This window comes from Engystomops pustulosus, chromosome 2 (assembly GCF_040894005.1).
Source record: "Engystomops pustulosus chromosome 2, aEngPut4.maternal, whole genome shotgun sequence".
Classification (NCBI taxonomy): Eukaryota; Metazoa; Chordata; class Amphibia; order Anura; family Leptodactylidae; genus Engystomops; species Engystomops pustulosus.
The window spans coordinates 67174535-67189946 of NC_092412.1; the positions used below are offsets into that span (position 1 = coordinate 67174535).

Here is a 15412-nt window from a genome sequence, read left to right on the forward strand (position 1 = left end):
AGACAGCACCCATATAGGGTGCTCCATGTAAAAAACCGAAATGGAACACAATATTGACTGCTTTCCCCGAACCCTGTGTAAGGCGCATATGGCAAAATGTTTTTTTTCTTTTTATTGCGTGACCTAAATAAAATGTACTCCTTTTGCATTCTAACCCTCCAGAGGATGCTGTGATTTCCATATGTACCTGACCATACAGTGACCATAAGAAAATAGTAATTTTGGTTCTGAGTCCTTTTATCTGCCAGATGTTCCTTGTTGATGTCATTGAGCTCATTGCCAATATTTTATTGCAGTACTTAGTGAAGGTATATAAATGGGACTTTGAGTTTATGAAATCTGTATGTAAACTGTGTCATTTATTCCATGTAGCTGATGAAAATGCCTCTGATGTGGCCTGTGAAGCGGAAGCAGATGAACCCAGCAGTCTATCGCCAGCTGCATGTTATGTAGGGGATGGCACTGCCCCAGACCCGCCATGTAGTAGGTATGTTGTAGTGCATCTCTTGATGCTGATGACATCTACATAACTGTATGCTCCTTTTAATAATTCTGGAGAATCATGTCTAATTTCTTTCTATAGTGGCATTCCTATTTTATTCCTTCTAGACATTAATAAAGTGACAGCTGTTTTGCCATTTGCCCATGTCCAACGGAGCATGTACTTGCACAGCCTCACAATTTGGCACCGTAATAAGAAAGGATGCTCTAGAATGTTACTTCATGGGAAACAAAGGCATGTTTGAAATAGGGATTTGTCCCCATTAAATGTTAAATGGAAGACCTTACCATCATTTTTTTTTAAACATATTTTTAACATTTTGTGCAGTAACCCTAATACAGTGACACAGTTTTTTTGTGACCCCGCAATGACAATGTCCTAGCGTAATACACATCTTATTTTCACAAATTGAACCAGGAAACTCCATAGATACACAATTGCTGCCTATGGCCATGAGGCTGCTACAGTTCGGGAAAGATGGCAGCCCCTATGGCCAGATAATTAAAGAATTTTTTTTTTTTTTAAGTGATACATTGGGGTTCTAGTTTTAATGAATCAACACAAAAAATGTCAACTCATTCTTGAAGAAATGATTATCTTATGTAAGAGTACGCCTGTGTATCTTTTACTACAGTTCTTTTCCTACTAACCTTTTTATAATGTTGTATTGTATCTCCTGTAGTATTTTGTATGGTTGTGATTACTTTGTGGTTTCCCCTGTAGGCGCTGTGCTCTCTGCAACTGTGGGGAATGGAGTCCACAGGGACAGCAGGAACTCCTGCGGTTTGAACCTTCTCCAGGCCACCCAAAACTGGATCTCGCTCTTTGTCGGTTACAAGACATCGGCAAAGAGACTTTGGATCCTAATGTTGTTGGTTTTGCCGAGTCTGTGCTGCCGGAGGAGCTCTTTGAACCTTCAGGTTAGGATGTCTTATTATTGTAATTGGGAGATGGGTTTTTGTCAATTTTAAAAACGCAGTTATAAAGAGAATTCTATTGTTCACTGGTCCTTTATCTTTATTCTATATACAGGCCACTGCTGGGTTCATTACAGGTGTGCGTCTTGGTCACATGGAGTCCAGAACGTGGAAGGAACTGGTCTGACTAATGTGGATATAGCTGTATTCTCAGGGATATCGCAGGTTTGTAAATGCCGAAGCTTTGCTACCTACATATACTGCTTAGGAAAAAGATATCACCTGTTCATTGTCTTTTACAGAAATGTGAATACTGTAAACGGATGGGTGCTACCATTCAGTGCCACTCGACAGGGTGTCTGCACCGATATCATTTTCCATGCGCTGCTGCAAGTGGATCCTTCCAGTCAATGAAGACCTTAAAATTGTTGTGCACAGAGCATGTGGCCGAAGCAACTGCAATGGGTTAGTTTAGACTCGTCTTGTCATTTTACAGTTTGTAACTTTCTTTACATAAGGGGGGTGGGGTTGTTTAAAAAAATACTTCCAGTACTATTTGGTGAAGGTGATGCTATCCATATACAATGTGCTCAAGATTTATACTTCAGGTTATTCTGCAAATCATAGAAATATTTCTGCATATTAGAGACTCATCATAAAATATATTAATCATCATCATATCATTGAGTGACGCTTTATATAAAAATGTCGACTCCTTAGAAGGAAAAAGGAACATTTAATACATCTTATTTTTCCCATTCTTCCCTTAGGTGACTCTAGTTGCGTGTTGTGTGACAAGTCCGGTGACCTCACAGATCTCCTGTTCTGCACCAGTTGTGGACTGCACTATCATGGTTCTTGTCTGGAGATTACCGTAACACCATTGATGCGCTCCGGCTGGCAGTGTCCTGAGTGTAAAGTGTGCCAAAGTTGCAGGTAGATGAGCACATTATCACAACATTGGTTATAGGTAAAATTCTATTAACCATATCGCTGCCCATCTCATTTGGACAGTAAAGTTGTATAAAGGATTTTTTTAAAGTGCTATGGGTGATGGGGAGTGAAGTAATATATTTTTGTGTGTTGCGCTGCTCATTGAAATGTGAGCACCTTCCCACTTCAGTGGGGGTGACATACATGTGGCAGGTCTCACTTGTTTATTCCATATCTTGTTCTATACAGAAAACCTGGCAAGGATTCAATGATGTTGGTGTGTGATGCTTGTGACAAGGGTTATCACACGTTCTGTCTGAAACCAGCCATTGAGGATCTGCCTGCAGGCTCATGGAAATGCAAGGTACCTCAATTATTACGATTTCACGCTCTACTGTAAATTTTTCCTCACTATTTAATTTTTTAGTTGCGGATTTGCTTGCAGAAGTTGACTTTTTTTTTTTTTTTTTTTTTTTTCCCTTACACATAATCTTATTTAATTCTCAGAAAAATCCATATGAAATCTGCATTAACCCCCTTCCCGACGTGCGTCGTTATAGTACAGCTCTCTTCAGGTGCATGGAAAGGGCTCACAGGCTGCGCCCTCTCCATAGCCGGCAAGTATTTGCTGGTAGACGCCGATATCTTGGTGAAGATCGGCGCTCCCCGTGACATCATCTGGGATTGGTGATCGGATGCATGTCTCATTTTAACCCATTCATTACAATGTGAGATTTGCACACAAATCTATGTAGTATGGCAGTAAATGGTAGGCTCAATCAGCCAACCTAGGGTGAAAGTACCCTAGGGGGGTCTGCAAAAAAGTAAAGAAAAATTATATTAACATAACCTAAACATTCAAATCAACCCCCAGTCCCCTGTAGTCGTATAATATATAAACAGTAAAAAGCTTAAACACATTGGGTACAAAAATGCTTGGTCTATCAAAATATAATAACGATTTTTACTGCATTTAACCCCGTAACAGAAAATAGCAGCCAAAATTGAAAATGACACTTTTTTGCCATTATGAAAAACATAAAAAAATTCTATAAAAAGTGATCAGAAGGTCATAAAGTCATAAAAATGGTAGCATTGAAAACATCATGAAAAGTCGCAAAAAATGACCCACCCACAGCTCTGAACACAAAGTATGAAAACGTTATTAGCGCCAGAAGATGGCAAAATCAAAACATTTTTTTAATAGATTTTAATGTTTGTAAATGTATGAAAACATTATAATCCTATGTAAATTTGATATCCCCGTGATCGCACCAACCCAAAGAATAAAGTAGACTTTATTTAGACTTTAGTTTTTTTTTTACCATTTTCACCAAATGGAATTGAAAAAAAAAAGTGCCAGGCCGTTAAGGGGTTAGTACAAAGTTAGCATGAGGTTATCCATGGACTTCAATGTAAAAAGGAAAAAAAACAGACAAATTCGCATGGCCACATGTGACCTAATCAAGTGTTTTTTTTTGTTTTTTGTTTTTTTCCCACGCGGAAAAAGAAACCAAGCACATTATCTAAATGTCTTTTTCAAAATTGCATTCATTTTCGTGCAGGATTTCTGTGCTAAAATAACACACTTAATACACTACATGAATTCCAAACCTTTCCCTGAAAGCCATTCAGTAGTTTGGCAGGGATAGATGACCACCTGTGTTTGGGAATCTTAATGACAGCTGAAGTTTTATTTGTACTAATACGTTTCTTTTTTTCTTTGTTTCATTTCTGATTGTTTTGCACAGAATTGCCGCGTCTGTCGTATCTGTGGGTCTCGTACAGCACAGTTGGAGCCTGGGAGTCCATGGTATGAGAACTACTCTGTGTGCAAGAAATGCCAAGAGCAACGATGTCTAGCAGAGACTTGTGTGCAGTGTAACCAGCCGGGCTCCTTGGAGAACATGAATCAGTGTCCCAATTGCTCAAAGTATGATTTCTTCTATTTCTTACCTTACCTCGATTTCATACAGGTTGTATAGAGGATTTTATGTTCTCTGGTTTTCATCATTACTATGAAAATTTTTTTTCCTCCTCCTAGGTTTTACAATTTTTAAGACTATATGCGGGTTTTGGATGGATGATCAATAGCTGATCACTTAAACGAGGGCCCATCCCTGTTATCTATCATGATTTCCCGTCCATTTTTATGAAAGCTACAGATGGTGCTCAGCAGTGTTTGGTTTGGGGGTGTTGTTTCAGCCGGCATGTTCAGCCATTACTCTAGGGAAATTGAGAACCTGTATCTGGAAATTGGATTGTTTGGTTTTGAGTCATTTCAGTGGACCCCGAGCAAAAAGATACTCATCCATGATGCTGGTGGTTATCTAGGTTGTCAGATAATCCGTATCTATCTTCCAGGCCAGCAAACCTGGTCTCCTCTGCCTGGCAGTAATTGGCTCCAACGTGGTTACTGTTGGACAGAGTAGACATGACTTACAGTGTGTGCACTGGCAGATGTATCCAATTTATTTAATTTTTCAAGACACAGTTGTGATGTTGGGCATAAAGAAGGGAGTGTTGGGGGGGGGGGGGAAGCACAAGAAGGCCTTGGGGGCACTCCACGGTTGTAGCCGAGGCCTTGGGTTCACCAATATCCTAATTTTCATCTGCTTTAAACCTCTAATTTCTCCCAAACTATACTAAAGTGTAGTTAAATGGTAGATTTCCTGTAACTGCCTGACCCAGGAGGAATTCCCCGCAACTCTAATAGAACAAGATGTTCAGACTTGGTTTGGTTTTTCGCGTTAAGCTTTTATTTTGTTATACCTTTTGTTCCTGCGAAGGTTCTGGCAAGTTTTTATAAACCAGCAACTAATTTTTTAGTTTCGCCTAAATGATTTTGAGTTGAAAGAAATTTTGAGTATAGTGTGCTCCTTGTTACATTACTTTTATTATTTTATGTCTCCCAGGTTCCATCATTCAATTTGTGCACAAAAGTGCGATCCACTAGGACGCAGCGCGGGCTGTCCATCGTGTAGCAAACAGCAGGCTGCCTTACAAAAGAAAGATGAACAGGACAAGAGTGTTGAGATCCCAAATACGGCCCTCTCAGAATGTGAAGCCAAACCACTAGGTTAGTAATAAGTGGTCGTCTAATCATTTCTGGACATCATTCTCATAAATACTCCAAAAAACCTAACCAAAAATACGAAGACTGCAATATATGATTGACATTGTCTGATTTTATCTTCCTTTGTGAATCAAAACATTTTTTATTTTTCTCTAGAAGTTTTAACAACCGATGAAGATGGGTTTGGTGCCTCAGACAATGAAGCTGCTGAGGCTCCAGAGACGCTTCCCAACACACCACCGCTGCCAATTGAGACCAGAAGTCCTCCTCCTTTGGAAGCAGAACCATCCCATCAGGAGAGGACATTTGACCCATGTGCATCACTTGAGGAGGCTCCTGTATTAGTCACAGTAGAAGATGAAGATATGGAAGTTGAGGAAGAAGTAACAGAAAACATCCAGGAACACAAAGAGACTGTGTCATCACTTTCACAAAGTCCTTCTCACCAGCCGTCACCATTAATACCATCAACACCTGATAGGACTCAGGCACATGCCTCCATGGATGAGGACACACAACCTATGGACTCATTGAGCATAGAGGATGGAATCTGTCCGAGTCCTTCTAGGACAAGAGAGGACCATTCTAGTAGTTTGTTTCAGCAGGGAGCTGATTTGGACTCTGAAATGATTGTGGACTCTGAAGAGCCCCCTTGTAAGTCTACAACAGGAATATTAACCAATGACAGCGCAATAGGTCAAGAAGTTGCTGGGGATTTCTCTACGGACAAAGTTCAAATGCCCATCAGATGCACTATCATCAAGTCAGACATTGTAAATGAGATCTCCAATCTTAGCCAGGGTGATACAACTGGTAGCTTTCACGGATCTGATGCATTGGGGTCACCTGAGGGCGGGTCCCTCTGTATGGAGATGTGCTTGCACAAGGAGGATGGGTCTTTGAGGCTTTGCACGGACTCCATGCCAGAAACAGATGACTCCCTTTTATATGACCCCTCTATTGGGAAACTAGATGGGGAGAAGTCAAGACGGAAATGCTCTCCAGGGCGATCAAGAGTCAAACATGTAAGTGGAACGGATTAATAGTTATGCTTCTAGGATTGGGGTATAATGTTTTGGGTTTTTTTTTTAATTTACTGGTAAGCTTGAGAAAATTCTCTGGCTTTATCAAGCGGTATGACTTGGTCTATTTTCAAGTCCCATTTTTGCTACATTTTGCACCAACTTATTTAAAACGTGCAGAGGTTTTCCGGATAAATTATTGTGAAACCGCTAGTGTACTGAACTTTATTGAAGGATCGCCTCAGAAGTAAAAACCATAGCCCCGGTGAGTATCCAGCCGGGTGCAGGATACAGGAGGGATGTTATGCCTCTTAGAACATGGCAATGCGAAAACAAACAAATTTCTCAACAAATGAGTTCCAATTTCTGCAAAACAAGTCAACCATAAAATGGCTATATAAATGGGGTATCGCTGTTATTGTGTTGACCCATAGAATAAACCTAATAAATTTTATGGTATGGTGTACAGCCAACATAAAAAGCTAAAAACCCTAAAATGTAATCAATTGGCTAATCAAAGCCCCTTAAATATGTACATGAAAAGTGGCACTCATACCGGAAAAAATAAGCCTCCATATGTCACATTACCCCCGTTTTGGGTGGGGATGTTTAACCCCTAACGCTCTGCGCTGTAGCTCTACGGCGCAGAGGTATAAGGAGTGTATGAAGTGTATAAGGAGTGCATTTTGCAGAAAACCCCCACCGCTAATAACCGCGGTCAGTGCTTGCACCGATCGCGGCTATTAACCCTGTCATTGCCGCCGGCAAAGGCGCTGGCGGCGTTTAAAAGACGGTCGCCACGCCCCCGAACGTCATCGGGGGGTGGTGATCGGTTGCCATGGTAGCCTCGGGTCGTCTTTTGACACGAGGCTACATGGCTTCTGGAGATTCGTTACAATGAGCCAGTGGCTCATTGTAATGAATGACCTGCAAAAATGCCATATATTGCAATACAGAAGTATTGCAGTATATGGTAGGAGCGATCTGACCATCTAGGGTTAATGTACCCTAGATGGTCTAAGAAATAGTGGGAAAAAAAAAGAGAAAAAAAAGTTTAAAAGAATTAAAAAAAATTCAAATCACCCCCCCTTTCCCTAGAACTGATATAAAACATAATAAACTGTAAAAATCACAGACACATTAGGTATCGCCGCGTCCCAAAATGCCCGATCTTTCAAAATATAAAAACGGTTACGGCCGGCGGTGACCTCCGAGGCGGGAAATGGCGCCCAAATGTCCGAAATGCGACTTTTACACCTTCTTACATCACATAAAAAATGAAATAAAAATGATCAAAATGTCGCACAGACCTCAAAATGGTAGCAATGAAAACGTCGCCTCATTTCGCAAAAAATGACACCTCACACATCTCCGTGCAAGTATGAAAAAGTTATTAGCATCAGATGGCAAAAATTTGTTTTTCTTTTTTGTACACATTCGTTTAATTTGTGAAAATGTATTAAAACACAATATAATCTATATAAATTTGGTGTCACCGCGATCGCACCGAACCAAAGAATAAAGCTGACGTGTTATTTTGAGTGCACAGTCAGTCGAAAAAACTGAGCCCACAAGAACGTACTGTTTTTTGTTTTTTTTTTTAATTTTTCCACATTTGGAATTTTTTTTTCAGCTTTGCAGTACACGGCATGTTAAAATAAATAACATTACGGGAAAGTAAAATTTGTTACGCACAAAATAAGCCCTCACACAGGTCTGTACACGTAAAAATGAAAAAGTTATGGATTTTTGAAGTTGGAGAGCGAGAAATGAGCGGAAAAACCCTGCCTCCTTAAGGGGTTAATTGGGTAGCTTTTCATTATTTAATCCATTGTGAAATTACAATTTTTGGCCCAAAATTAATGTATTAATGTATGTGTCCAAAAGAACTACAAATGATAAATTCCTCAGTTTTGTTTTGACCCCAGTAAAACACCTATAGGGTTAATAAAGTTAGTTTGTTTTTCATACATTGAGGAGTGTAGCTTCTATAGTGGGATAATTTATGGGGTTTTTCCCCTCTGTGTCTTAAAAATCGAGCAGGTGCCTGTAAATATAGGTTTTGCCGATTTTTTCATAAAAATACACAATTCTAAGCCCCAAAACCTCCTAGAAAACAAGAGGATGCATTAAAAATTGCAATATTAGGGAAATGCTAGTTGAGAAGGTGGTGTTTGGTCGAGTCCCAAAATGTCCGATCTATCAAAATATAATAACAATTATTTCCGGCGTTTAACCTCGTAACTCGAAAATGCCACTTTCATCACTTTTTATATAAAATTTTTATATTTTGAAAGATGCCCAAACTCTGTATAGTCCTCAAAATGGTAGTATTGAAAAGTCCTCTCCTTTCGCAAAAAATGATGGAAGAAGATGGCAAAATTAAGAATTTTTTTTTTTTGTTAATGTATGAAAACATTATAAAACCTACTGTATATACTCGTGTATAAGCCAAGTTTTTCAGCACAAAACGTGATTAAAAACCTCAGCTCGGCTTATACATGCGTTAATTAAAATAATAAACTTGAATACTCTCTCCAGTGCCCCAATCCTCAGCCCGGCTCCTCTTCTGTCTTCTCTGTGCTGTATTAGCCGGCAGAGATGCGGCTAAGACAGAAGAGGAGCCACCAGGAGCCACGTCGAGGATTGTTTCGCCGGAGTGTATGTAAGGTTTTTAAAAATTTAATTTTTTTTATGTGCTAGGCAAACCTCGGGCTGGCTGTATACTCCTGGGGTTTGCTGGCTATATACTGGACATGCCTTTGTTTCTCTCTGGCTGTCAGTGAATCACACCCCCTTATTTTGACTGACTGTTCTGTGTCTCTTCAAATTTCTGGTACTTCCTCTTTATTCCTGATTGACAGGTCTTACTGCTAAGACATGCTGCTCTATGGAACTAGTTCTTGGGGACTGGCTGCCAATATTGATCTACAGGCACTTACAGCTCTGTTTTACTTATAGGAAATAGTGTGTCAATTTTTTTTAAACACCTTGTGTTGCATTCATGTCATGTGAGGGTGATGTCATCTTAGGTCCTATAAAAATTGTCAAATCTACACCATGTATGTTTCTGATCACATGAAATCACAGCATAGACTTCTAGTCCTGCTTAGCCATCATGGAGGCTGCTGTGTGGTCAGGTACGTAAATGGGGTAGATATGACTGGTCACATGACATATAGTACGGAATAGTGAGAAAGCATAGGAAATGGGGAGGAGTTGATGGGAGGGGCTGGCCGAGCCGGACACACCCCATCTGAAGTCATGTAATATAACTACCAGTACATTAAAGTCAGTTTTATGAGGATGTGAGGGAAACCTTTTTTAGCTAAAAGAAGGGTGTTACTTATGTTCCCATAGAGCCCTATTAACTGTCATTAGCTGTTTTTTTTGGTGGAAAAGTGGGGACAGGTTCCCTTAATAGTTAACATTTTTTGGTGACTTTGTATAGTTTATTCTAAAGTTTTAATACCCAATTGTAATGTTTGTAGGGTCGGAGTAGTAGCTTTCCAGGAAGGCGGCGACCACGTGGAGGTAGTGGGGCTGGAAGCAGGGGTAGAGGAAGATCAAGATTAAAGTCTACAACCTCTTCTATTGAGACTTTGCCGGTGAGTTTTGAGAAGTGTACGCAGAAATGGCAATTCCTGTCTGTACCCTAAGCATCTTGTCTGTTGCTTACTCTTGGAATTGATATTTATTTATTGTTGGAAACTTATGTGCTTTGAGGAAACTTATTATCCGTTATGGGGCTAATTTTCGTCTATACGGGCACAGTGCCGCGGGCCGATACGGGCAATCTTGTAGATATTTTCGCTGGTTAGGAAATACTATTGTATATGACATTTCTCATGTAAATGTGTAACTCGCTGTGTTGTCAGATGATCGATGTCGAGGGCTCTCCAGATAAAGAGGAGGAGGAAGAGGAGGAGGATGATACCATGCAAAACACAGTGGTGCTTTTTTCCAACACAGACAAATTTGTGCTCATGCAGGTGAGATGTTTTGGCTTGTTGGTTGCACTTCATTAATTTTTTATTCACTGACTGAGGTCAATGCATATTTCAATGGCTCTAAATTATTTCTTCCATGTTTTAGGATATGTGTGTTGTTTGTGGCAGCTTTGGACGTGGTTCAGAAGGACATCTTCTGGCCTGCTCCCAGTGTTCCCAGTGCTATCACCCTTATTGTGTAAACAGCAAAGTAAGTGTTTTTTTTTTTTCCCTGTGCAAAAACTGTGTGTATGTATTTATATTATATTAGAGGGCATTATGGTATATTTTTTTGGAGGGTTTAACTTTTTTTATTTTAATTTTTTTTCCTTTCAGATTACAAAGGTGATGCTACTGAAGGGCTGGCGATGTGTGGAGTGCATAGTCTGTGAAGTGTGTGGTAAAGCCACAGACCCTTCTCGCTTGCTACTCTGTGACGACTGCGACATCAGTTACCACACGTACTGCCTCGATCCTCCTCTACACACAGTACCGAAGGGTGGTTGGAAATGCAAGTGGTAAGTCTTGGTGTCTTTAAACAATTTCGTTATTAGATCACAGAGAAATGGCCTAATACAGTGTTGTACTATAAGCAAATTAACAGCCATTATTGCATGACCAATGCAGAAACAATAGACAGAATTGAAAACCTGAAGTTTAAACAGCCTCACCCCACTATGACACTGGATTTTATATATTTATTGTTTTTCTAAGCATTATATTATTTTTTTTTTTTTTTTTTTCTATTTACATACAACAATGATAAATGCCTCATAAATCTACATTTTACATATGCAACTTTTTAAAACCTTAATGTTTGCATTGTCCTTATAAAACCTTGTATTGTGGTTTTGTGGTGAACCCTTAAGTGTTTCCACTGGTGGGATTTTGGCTTGAGTCCAACTAAATTTAACATGCTTTTTTGGCCCTTTCGTTGTTTTCATGGGTTTCTCCTCGGACTACAAATAACCAAATTTCATAGAAAACAGCTAAACTAATGGTTTAACTATGAGCTGGTTTAGATTGTGTACTCCGTTGGGGTTACCCCATCTCAGAATTGTAAATGGGCTGTTCATGGAGACTAAACTTCACAACTTCTGACACCGGTGACAGTGAGGTAATGTCACTAGAGATTTCTGCATATCCTATATTCTTATTATCTGCAGGCATAATACTGCTCAGGGGCAATATACTTTTCCAGTGTATTCCTGTAATTCACACACCAATGTGGAGAAGTGGCCGTGTAGGCAGTCCAAATCTTACCAGGAGTTACTCCATTTCTCATTATGGGCAGCACGGTGGCTGAGTGGGGAGCACTTCTGCCTTGCAGCGCTGGGATTCTGGGTTCTAATCCCACCCAGGTCAACATCTGCAAAGAGTTTGTTCTCTCTGTGTCTGTGTGGGTTTCCTCCAGGTACTCCGGTTTCCTCCCACACTCCAAAACATACTGTTAGGTTGTGTAGATTGTGAGCCCCATGGGGACAGGGACCAATTTGCCATGCTTTTTGCAGCGCTGCGTAATCTGTAGGCACTATATAAATAAAGAATTATTATTATCATTTGTGCTGTGATCATATAACCTTAATTTTTTTGCAGCACCTCGGCTGTTACAGTCAATGAACTTAAAGTACCATAACATGATCCAAGTAGTAACCTGTTTCTCTTGCAGGTGTGTATGCTGTATGCAGTGTGGATCGATAAGTCCTGGATTCCACTCAGAATGGCAGAACAACTATACACATTGTGCACCTTGTGCTAGTCTGGTCTGCTGTCCTATATGCCACCTAAACTATATGGAGGGAGATCTTTTGATCCAGTGTCAAAACTGTGAGAGGTAAACAATAGCTGCCAGGCATTAATCTTCTAGATGTAGTTCTAAAATACACATCTAAGTTTTTTTTTTTCCTTCTTTTTTTGCCACGGATTACAGGTGGCTGCATGCAGTTTGTGAGAACTTATTTACTGAAGAGGAGGTAGAGGAAGCCGCAGATGAAGGCTTTCACTGTACATCGTGTCAGCCTTTCATTATAAAGCCTGTTGGTATGTACAGACTGGATTTTGTCTTATGAGATTATATAGGACATCAAATGTTTGTCTGTTTTTTGCTGGATAATCTCACATTTTCATTTTACCTATGTCCTCTAGTTCCAATAATCCTTCCACCAAGTCCTGTCAAAGTCAAGGAACCAGGTGATTAAAATTTTTAGTTGTTTTGTCTGCCTCTTATGGAAATGTATTTCTTGGAAAGAACAAAAAGGACATAAGTCTTTGTTTTTATTTGCAGAGCCTCAGTATTTCCGTTTTGAGGGAGTATGGCTGACAGAAGCGGGTATGGCGTTGCTGCGCAGTCTCACGTTATCTCCGATCCAAAAAAAGAAACCAAGGCGGTCTCGACTTAGTACTGGTGGAGAGGTTTTCTTGGATGGGCCAGAGCATGGTCCATGTGAAGATAGGAAAGAAGGCGATGCAGAGTGTGATGAGCACAAAGTAGATGGTGAGCCATGTTTGCATAAATCTGCAGCACTGACATAATCATTCTCTACGTAGACCCATGGAGTGGGTGGTAAATGTGTCTTTTTTTAAAACTTATCATCTTGTGCTAGGTGGCAATAATGAACCTATGGAGTGTGAAATTAAGTTAGAACCTCCAGGTACCCCTGAGCGTGAAGCTGGAGGAGAAATGGAGGTGGTAAAAGGGGCTGAAGATGCAGACAATGTGAAGAAGAAAAGAAAGCCATATAGACCAGGTAGGAAAGAAAATGTTGTGCTTCGGAAAATACTTTAGTAGCATCACTGTGTCTCATTCAACATTATTACTCCTTAGGAATTGGTGGCTTCATGATTAGACAAAGGAAAACACATACACGCTCAAGGAAAGGGCACGCAGCGTTTTTGGAAGCCTTTCGCGAAAACCAGAACCAAGAGGTTCACCCGGATGATGGTGAGTTTCGTCTACTTTACCATCATTATGCATCCTACATTATAGGACTATAGTACAATACATTAAAGTACAATAACTAAAATGATTTGAGCGTCTTTTGCTTGCCGTTAACAAGTGCCCACCAACCCTTATGACCTTCACTATTTGCAGCCCCTCCTGAGACGCCTGCAGAAGGTGCCCCAGAGCCAGGGACAACAGAGGGAGATGAGAAGAAAAAGCGCAGAGGCAGAAAAAAGAGCAAACTTGAGGATATGTTCCCGGCTTACTTGCAGGTGAGTCAGTCTACTGAAACATTTGATGCAGAAGTACATAATGTACATTATGTAAACTTCCATTGCTCACTCTTTTGTTTTATAAAAGACATTATCTAAAAAATGTTTCCATTTTGTAATACAGGGAAAATAAGGACAAAAATGAGTTGTTGCATAAACAGCTTAGTGCTCACAGTGGCAGATCTGGTGAAGGTGCAAGAAGATTGCAAATGCATGGATACAATGGCACTTCACCTGGTTATCTTCTTGTCACTTATAGCATTCATTCCCTCTTGTATACTGTATATACACACTTTAAACTTTCTCTTTCCACTAAACTGCTCCCTGATATTGAATGCCCCAAAAATCACATAGGGTTTTGCTATTGGAATCTTTAATATGACTTGAAGATCTACCGTATTTTTCGGACTATAAGGCGCACAATAAATCCTTTGATTTTCTCAGAAATCAAAGGTACGCCTTATATATGAACTGTACTTACAGACAACAGCTGCCTTGAACTGTGCTAGTCATTCAGCCTTATAATCCGGTGCACCTTATATACGAACCTTGAGGTTTTAGCCGGCATTTATTGATGGTGCGTCCTATACTCCGGTGCGCCTTATAGTAAAAAAAAATATGGTATACTCGTATTTTAATTGCAACAGACCTTTAAAGGAGATCTGTCAGCACCTATAACAATTTATGTAAGGTCCTATATTTTTGACACTTTTGTGACATTGTTAATCCGACTGTTCCTCTATTCTGCCTATAAATTTGAGAAGAATTTGACACATTTGTCAACAGACTCGCTGTCTTTGACTCTACTCTATCAATGCTGACACTATAGGTGCTCAATTTTCACAATGAGAATGATAACATCCAGTTTTTAAGTTGTATGCCCCTTCCTAGGACTAGTAGCAAAAACCAAAAGCATTCAGTACTTATAAAAATGCTTCAGCATTATTTCTGGGAAATACATATTACATATACTAAAGCAGGTCAGTCCTCTTTATACCCACACTTGTCCTACCATCTATGTCTCATAGTGCAGTTTCATCCTTGTAGGGAGGGTTTCACGTATATTCTACTTAGAGGTTTTCCTGTGGAAGAAAAATTCTCAAAACTCAATCCCCTAGTGATGTTTACACAATAAAGATCATTTTAACCCTTTACTTAACAGTGTTACTCAGTTTTATTGCTGTTTTAGCTTCTATCACTCCCTAGGATGGTCAATGCAAAATTGTGGGTGGGGACTCTAAGCAGACACATTATGATCCATCTAGTTCTTTGAGCTGAAAATGTGGTTAGATTATCAGGGTACAAGGTTTATATACACTTTCATTTAGCTTCTGAACATTGTACAAGTATCTGACACCTAGAAAGAGATTAAAGATAAGATCCATGGGATGCCTATTGCACACAATGACATCCAGCTCTCCTACATCTCTGCTATTCCACAACACACTAGATCTGCTGTGCCTTTCTCCCCCGATAAAGAACGCATCTGTCTGTAGCTTGTAGTACTCCTCATGCTGCTGCCGGCAGGAATTCCGTTGTATGTGTATCAGTGAATGAGCTCTGTCCTGGACTGCGGGGGTAGGGGCTATAGAGCAGAGAGAAACCCGGCTCCTTCACCATCACACAGAAATCCAAGATGGCTTCCCCGACCCTAAGTGAGAAGCGACAGGGTTGTGTCTAGGGGCACCTGAAATTGTGTACACCAGGACTGATAGAGACAGGTTGGAATTCTACCTGTGAAATGCTGCATTTTTGTTAAT

General features: G+C 40.1%; 1 protein-coding gene across 3 annotated transcripts in view; it reads left to right on the plus strand.

The window, feature by feature from the left end:
• KMT2D (lysine methyltransferase 2D) overlaps nucleotides 1-15412 on the plus strand; it is a 70976-nt gene that overhangs the window by 17112 nt on the left and 38452 nt on the right. Inside the window, exons 3-22 of one of the 3 annotated variants that reach the window (XM_072135130.1) lie at nucleotides 373-487; nucleotides 1226-1422; nucleotides 1535-1644; nucleotides 1722-1884; nucleotides 2190-2355; nucleotides 2602-2716; nucleotides 4104-4285; nucleotides 5268-5431; nucleotides 5585-6453; nucleotides 9942-10058; nucleotides 10329-10442; nucleotides 10546-10650; nucleotides 10776-10957; nucleotides 12109-12273; nucleotides 12370-12479; nucleotides 12585-12629; nucleotides 12724-12933; nucleotides 13043-13186; nucleotides 13264-13380; nucleotides 13531-13652. In XM_072135130.1, the coding sequence (XP_071991231.1) occupies nucleotides 373-487; nucleotides 1226-1422; nucleotides 1535-1644; nucleotides 1722-1884; nucleotides 2190-2355; nucleotides 2602-2716; nucleotides 4104-4285; nucleotides 5268-5431; nucleotides 5585-6453; nucleotides 9942-10058; nucleotides 10329-10442; nucleotides 10546-10650; nucleotides 10776-10957; nucleotides 12109-12273; nucleotides 12370-12479; nucleotides 12585-12629; nucleotides 12724-12933; nucleotides 13043-13186; nucleotides 13264-13380; nucleotides 13531-13652 (3512 nt within the window). The remainder of the gene's footprint in view (nucleotides 1-372; nucleotides 488-1225; nucleotides 1423-1534; nucleotides 1645-1721; nucleotides 1885-2189; nucleotides 2356-2601; nucleotides 2717-4103; nucleotides 4286-5267; nucleotides 5432-5584; nucleotides 6454-9941; nucleotides 10059-10328; nucleotides 10443-10545; nucleotides 10651-10775; nucleotides 10958-12108; nucleotides 12274-12369; nucleotides 12480-12584; nucleotides 12630-12723; nucleotides 12934-13042; nucleotides 13187-13263; nucleotides 13381-13530; nucleotides 13653-15412) is intronic. The other 2 variants (XM_072135131.1, XM_072135132.1) reach the window with 2 other exon arrangements.